This window comes from Rutilus rutilus (genome assembly GCF_951802725.1).
Source record: "Rutilus rutilus genome assembly, chromosome: 21".
Taxonomy (NCBI): Eukaryota; Metazoa; Chordata; class Actinopteri; order Cypriniformes; family Leuciscidae; genus Rutilus; species Rutilus rutilus.
The window spans coordinates 14,376,628-14,384,026 of NC_140226.1; the positions used below are offsets into that span (position 1 = coordinate 14,376,628).

Below are 7,399 nucleotides of genomic sequence, written 5' to 3' on the forward strand. Positions count from 1 at the left end.
ACTAATCTAGGAACCACAAGATGGGTGTGTTTTCACCCAATATTCCTGTTCCTAGTTTAGATGCTGGATATGCATCTTATACGCCAATGTTAAACTTGTGGCTCCTACCTCTGCACTCACAGATGGTAACAACTTTACCCTCCAGGTGCTCTTGTCGTCTTCTTTTTTTTATTCAACCACATCCCTCAACTCCTCCAAATGCAGTGCCTGCCTGTGGCTTGTGGTTCCTAGCTTCTGATTGCCTCCGCCCAGCGGCTTCTGTTTGACTTGTCTCTCCACCTAACCCACATCTATTTGGTTGACTGGTAACTTAACACAGTTATCAAAGCATACTCCTTTACTTCCCAATCCTGTTTTTAAACACACTACTCTTGGCAAGTACGGGTTTTTGATTTATTATAATTTTTTTCAACCACCAAAACAAAATAGAAATATAGCATTTTAAATATGTGTACTGTTGTAATTCTGTTTGTCTCCAATTCTGTAATTCTGTCTCCACTTTGTAGTTGCCCTTGTTTGAAAGGAAAAAAAGTGACTCGTGACTCAAATGAACTTATTCAGCACACTAAAACACAAACACAGACAAAAAAACTCTTTAGGAAATATTTTATTTCAGCTATTATGGTTTACAGAGAAAAATTTATAATTTGGGATAACATTTGTAGATGTTTTTCAAAATGTTTTTCATCATTTTCACCATCTCACAATATTCAAGTCAGAAATAAGGATGTCAGGAAGAGCATTCTCTCGGTTTAATCAGTAAGGGTATAAGAACAACAGTAACAATAAAAATAAGACACACAGATTGAACTAGCCACTGTGATCAGTAACAAAAAAGACAAAAAAAAAAAAAAATTTGAGGAAAAGGCGAGAAATGATCAGAACACTTCTTCACATGCTCTCTCCACACATAAAATGAAATTGTTAAGGTTTTAACCGTCTTGCTATCCCTGATAACATATTACATAAATTACTTCCTTCTTATTGGCACCACTGCTTGGAATTTTCAAGTTGAGATGCTTGTATTTCTCAGAACAATTGCACAGTCTGTTGTGCATTGAGGTTTGCAGAACAGGATATTATGTTTGAGAAATAGTGATGTTTTAGAAATGATGTGGTTTGATCACCTTATCACGTGGAGGCAATCAGGAACCCAGAGAAAGAGCAATGGACATTATCGGCAGCAAAAACACCATTGGCCTCATCATCAGGGATCTGAATATAAACAGTGTCCTGCTCATTGAGCTGAAGGACAGAACTACCAGACATCTGGTCCACAAATCCCTTGTTGTACTCATCATAGGTAAACATGACTGGATCACTATTTTTATAAAGTGCCACTAAAGCATTAGCTCCGTTCACATGCACGCTATAGGAGAAGTAATAAATTCCTGGAATCTGGCAGGTGAACAGACCTGTCTCAGGATCATAATGCTGCTCTGCATTATACACAATCTGATCAAACTTAATTGGGGTACCAGATGGGGGATAAGGTGTCACAGTTGCAACAGTGAATGCAGACACAGGACTTTTGACAAGAACTGGGTATGTAGTCTCACCTTGGGCCTTCTCAAACATGACCTCTCCAGGAGGTCCAGGAGGGCCGGGAGGTCCAGCAGGACCTGGAAGTCCAGGAGACCCATCAGATCCAGGAAGTCCAGGTGGACCCTGAGGTCCAGGAATTCCCTTGGCAGCCAAACCGGCTGGGCCAGGTGATCCAGGAAGACCCGGGTGGCCTTTAAGCCCAGGTAGGCCTGCAGGACCTGCTGGGCCAACGGGGCCTCTAGCTCCAGGGGCTCCTTCCTCTCCTTTTTCACCTGCTGCTCCAGGATATCCTGAAAGACCCTTTGGTCCAACAGGTCCTGGTGTTCCTGGGGTACCAGGAGCACCTGTGTGACCAGTATCTCCTTTGTTACCAGGAGCACCTGTAGCTCCTCTTGGACCAGGTTGTCCTGTTGCCCCTGTATATCCCTGCTTGCCTTCAACACCTTGGGCTCCCTGTTCTCCCTTGTGCCCCTTCAGCCCTGGAGGTCCCACTGGACCTTGATCACCCTTATCACCTGTTGCCCCCCTCTCACCCGGGAAACCTCTTGAACCTTGAGAACCAGCTGGACCCACAGGACCAGTAGCACCTGGATATCCAGTGTGCCCTTTAGCACCTGGCTCACCTTTCTGACCTGTTGTACCTGGGCTACCAGCTACTCCTCTCTCACCTTTTACACCAGGTTCACCTGGTTTACCATAACCTGGGACACCAGGAGCACCAGGAGCACCAGCTGCACCTTGTGAACCTTTGGGGCCAGTAGATCCAGGAATACCTGGAGCACCATTTTCACCTGGCTTGCCAGGCATTCCAATTCCAGGAGCACCCGTTTGACCTTTTGGACCTGTTGCACCCATTGGTCCAGATTCTCCATCACGGCCAGGTGAGCCTGATTTACCAGGTTCACCAGGATGTCCAGCTTTGCCAGGTCTTCCAACACCAGGCTCACCAGGCTTCCCTGAAGGACCCACTACTCCTGCTGGACCTCTCTCACCTGGTGGCCCCTGAACCCCGTAGCCTCTTTCTCCTTTTTGTCCTGGCAGACCAGGAATACCTGGATGTCCTTTAAGACCCGGCTCTCCACGTGGTCCCATTGCTCCTGGAAGACCTGCTGGTCCAGATTTGCCTGTTGCAGAAATGCCTGCAGGTCCAGGGCTACCAACAGAACCAGGCATGCCTCTGGGGCCTTGAGGACCAGTTGCACCAGTGTCTCCTTTAAGTCCAGGTGCACCTGTGGCTCCGGGTTTGCCGGGTCCACCTGGAGAACCAGGTTTTCCAGGTGCTGAGTAACCAGTAGGACCAGGTGGTCCAGGAGGTCCCTGTGGCCCTGGCAGTCCTTCACCATCTTCTCCTGCGGGTCCAGGGGGGCCAGGAGGTCCAGGTTGGCCGGGCTCACCGGGGATGCCTGGTTCTCCTGCTACTGATACCACTGGAATAAAACAAGAAGTTGATCAGTGGCAATACTCATAATCAGTTTGTATGGCAGTGGCAATAACTGTATTCATTCAATAATCAGTCATAGGTGGACTTGTCATTTTGGAACTGACTATGTAATTGAAAGTTTTTCATGCAATTCTATAGTGTATGTAAATTATATTGACTGTTTATATAAATTATTTAAAAAGTATAATATACTACAATATATAATATAAGTACAATATACCAGTTTAAACAAAAAATTGAGAAAAGGACCTAGAGGACCATATCAGATACAAATTAGACAGACTACAAAAATGTGTGACTAAAATGTGTTCCAATGAACAAATGGTGCCTTTTTAACCATTTCCACATTGTTAAAATTTTTATTATTGAACAACAGTTCATATACATATATAACTACAGGATTTTTCCAATAGAGCTGTCTTCTAAAACAGCAGGAAGTCAGTATCTTCGAGAATGTTGATATGTATTAAGTCTTTTTTTAAATTCAAGTCACTTTTTATCAAAACACAGAGTTCAGAGTTCAGACATCAGAAATAATACATTTTAAACTTCAAGCCTTGATTATCACTGATGCATATCAATACATATACATGTATTTGTGTCAAGTGAAATGCTTTTTCTTATCTTTTTGTAATTTTTGTGAAAAAGTGCTTGCCTCAAATGTTTTGGTTTTAACTTAAATTTTTATATCTTTTATTATTCTTTTCTCTGAAGCCTTCAGAAACTTTTCATTCCTGTAATTACAGTTTTTGCTGTATTGTTCATAAATACACTTGACTTGACAAAGGCCTCCAAGAATATATTATATTTTTCAGGATTGAATTACAATACATATTATTTTTGTGCATTTTATTATTCCACTAGAGAATCTAATCTCTAGTGGAGTATATATGTATATACAAATCTAGTATATATATATATATATATATATATATATATGGTAGAGATACTCAGTGATGGAAGACCTCAACCAAAATAAAATGAAAATATCCCCAGTGGAATTATAAAATGCACAAAAAGAATGTATATGTAATATATATGCAGCTAGGACTCCAGTTTTATAATTGCCTTCATGTGGTCAAATCTATTGGTTTGTAAACTACATCACACCAAAGGTCATTCTTGGAGGCACAGCTTTAATGAAACAGATGTGTCTAGATTTTGCCATGACACACCCAGACAAATCACTTTTCAACATGTCTCTAGAGACTAATTCTAAAAAGCTGTTCATAACCTTCAAAAGTTTGTTGATTTTAACATGCATATCCTTTGAAATCTAAAACAACACTGAATCACTTCTGCTCAAACAAATTGTATAAATCTGTGCAGTATTTTGTTGTACAATATCACCAATTAAATGATTATATTTGAACTTGGAATATTTTATCAAACAATGCAGTTAAGCATTATATAAGAAAATGTTACAAGATTTAACATTTTGAATATTTCGTACATCCTTCAACTTATTGTGCAATACTCCAAACTGGAATTTGTTGAAGGATGTGTGGAGAAAGTATACAAAGATGCACTAAAGGATCCGTTGGATGTAAAATGCATTTTTACCACCTAAACTAAAAGAAACGACTTCCGGTATGTAATCAGAGACGGTAGAACAGACATGATGCATCTGTAGAGGCATGACATGAATCTGCAATTTGAATATTCAAAAGCTTAGACAGGTTGCATTATACTATTGGAGGAAGCACTGTGTATCAGTACCCAATCAGTGTGCCGGACTACCCGTGGAGCTTTTTCATGCGCATACCTAATTGTTTTGTATTGCCTACACTTAAACTGAATGTGTTAATCTAATACGTCTTTAGATCAAACATCTTACTCGGAAACAGTACACTGCAGAAAGCAAAGAAAAGCATTTTTCAATTTTAAACACGTACCTTGGCTTTTCACTGAGTAAGGCTGGTACTGGGGGGCCTTCATCACCTTCTTGACAACATATCTCTCACCATGGGCAGCCGTCAAGGCCACCAGGAGAAGAAGAATGCTTGCTACTCGTAGTTCCATTCTCTGAGGTCAAATCTGCAATGGAATTGAAAGAGTTAGATGTGATGATGTAAAGAACACTGAAACATTCAAATGGAACAATTAGTTCATTAGTCCATTTTTAAAGTAAACAACAGCTGACAATTGTAAACTATGATTTCAACTTCCATTCCATTATTAATAACTTTGTTTAACCCATAACTCAAAGTAGTATAAGAACACCCTCCCATTTGCACCTGCTGATAGATGTCCCTCAGTATCAAGGCCTAAAAAAACTAAGTAGAAGAAATAAAATGGACACCTACCGGCATACTTGGGTTCCAAATAAATAAAAAGTTGAACACAGCCACGGCTCCCACTTCTGAATATCCTTGTGGTAAGAGCCAGACAGGATCTGCTGCTGCCTAGCACAATGATGAGGGTTTTTATACCATATCTGGCCTTTGCATCATTAAAAAAGCACCTACCACACTAGTACCTCCCCTCTCATCGCAAGGCTGTAATTACCAAGCAGATTTGCCCACTGTTGGCATGTCACTTCAGGATGGCTTTTGCTTTGAGTGTTTAGACCCATGATTAGATCTTGTTAAGCTCCCCTCAAAGCTGCAAAATACACATTTTAGTCCTAAATTTGGGTTGAAAATGTCAAATTTAGGGTATGGATGGTCTGTATGATGTGTACTTCCCTATATGTAATGCTGTTATCTTTAGAAACATGATGTAAACAATAATTGACATTGAATTGAGTGACTTTCTAACAGTGTGGAGTTTTTTTTTAGTTTTTTTATTGCAATTGTGTTTTGTGTAATTTGTTGGAAATATACACACATATATTATATTATATAATATTGTAGTATATTATACACAAATGTACATTTGTAAATATCTATCTATCTATCTATGCATTTAGACATTTCCAATTATAGACACTTGCAATTTTTAAACAGATAAAAAGTGTCTGTAATAATTAAATAAATATAAATGCTATTGAAAATGGACTTGTCTGAAAAGTTGAGCCTTGTCTGGCTGTTTGTTTTTACAAATTCCTCGCTATTTTTGGGACTGTCTGGTGCATTTGAATTTCTCCCAGAAAAACATATACAAAAACATAAGGGGGAAGAGAGATTCAGCAGGTTGGTGTGGGAACTGAAAAACCTCCCGCTGTCCATAACAACAAACACGAAGGATACAAATGTGTCTGAACACATTTAACTCTTTTCCTTGAGAAATGCTCATACAGGAGCCACTTTGACTCTTGTTTGTTAAGCGAGTCTGTTTCGGAGAGTGTGTGAGGCTTTCATAAAATTTACTATTTCGGGCCAAACAAGTTTATGGTTCTTTACGTGTGTATTTTTGTAAGTGCTTCACCCAGAAACAGCTAATAAAGAATATATAAAAAGACGCTCTGGAAAATACATCTGACTTTGACTCTTTTACCCTCTTGTGAGGGGGGCGACGACGAGAATTCAACAAAGCGTCCAGAAGGGGGCGCACATTTTGTACAGTACTCTTTAAGTGCATGTCTTTTTGAATGTTTTCGGATTTGTCAGCATCTTCATCACTAGGCATTTCTTGCCATTATGCTCCTTTCATCATGTTTTTTTCCTTAAATTAGGTTTTCTCACACAGCTCTGCCTCACGTTCTGAGGCTGCTGCTGGATTTTATTTTTGGGCGCATGGGAAACGTGCACACCCAATTAATCATACCCTCTACAACACAAGAGTGGTCTCGAGGTATGATCATGATCAGCTGTGTGCGGCAGGCAACAGCTCCTAAATCTTTACATAATAACATATACTGCATGGTTCTGCCCATACGATTCCATATGATGTAGGCCTGAATGGAAGATCCCTTTTGCACACATGATGGAAGATTTATGCCACATACAGTAGTGTATCATTAAGTGTTCCCTGAACATGAAGTTTGTTTCAACATCTCCAATTTTCCGAATTAGTCTCAATCAAGTATAATTTTCCAAAGTGGTGCCTTAAAATAGCTTACTAAATAGTTTTGAACAATAATTGCAGTTGACAAGCATTGTTTTAACATGTTCTGCTCCTGAAAAACCAACTTCTTAGACTTGGTAAAATACTGCATTGCTGAGAATATGAAGACATGCTGTTTTATAGACATGGCATGACATCTAAAAGAAAGATCACATTATCAGCTGTCTGCAGCACGTGTTTGATTACAACCTACACTCAGACACTTCATTTTTTCCAAAGACAGGATCTTTCCTGATGCGATCAACAGTGTTGTATTTAAAGGGATAGTTCACCTAAAAGGAAGATTGTGTGATCATTTAGTCACTCTTATGTCACTTTAAACCTGTTTGTGATTTTTATGTATAACACAAAAGGTGAAAGGTTTTTTACAAGGACATTTGTGACCATGTACACTACCATTCAAAG

At 39.7% G+C, this 7,399-nt stretch overlaps 1 protein-coding gene across 1 annotated transcript; it reads right to left on the bottom strand.

The window, feature by feature from the left end:
* Positions 1 to 589: 589 nt before the first annotated feature.
* col10a1a (collagen, type X, alpha 1a) lies at positions 590 to 5,388 on the bottom strand. Its single transcript, XM_084393116.1, has 3 exons — positions 5,293 to 5,388; positions 4,882 to 5,023; positions 590 to 2,972 (listed from the first exon to the last, which is right to left on the bottom strand). Exons 2-3 carry the CDS (start codon positions 5,006 to 5,008, stop codon positions 1,132 to 1,134), a joined length of 1,968 nt encoding a protein of 655 aa, XP_084249242.1. The 5' UTR covers positions 5,009 to 5,023; positions 5,293 to 5,388; the 3' UTR covers positions 590 to 1,131.
* Between the last annotated feature and the right edge of the window lie 2,011 nt (positions 5,389 to 7,399).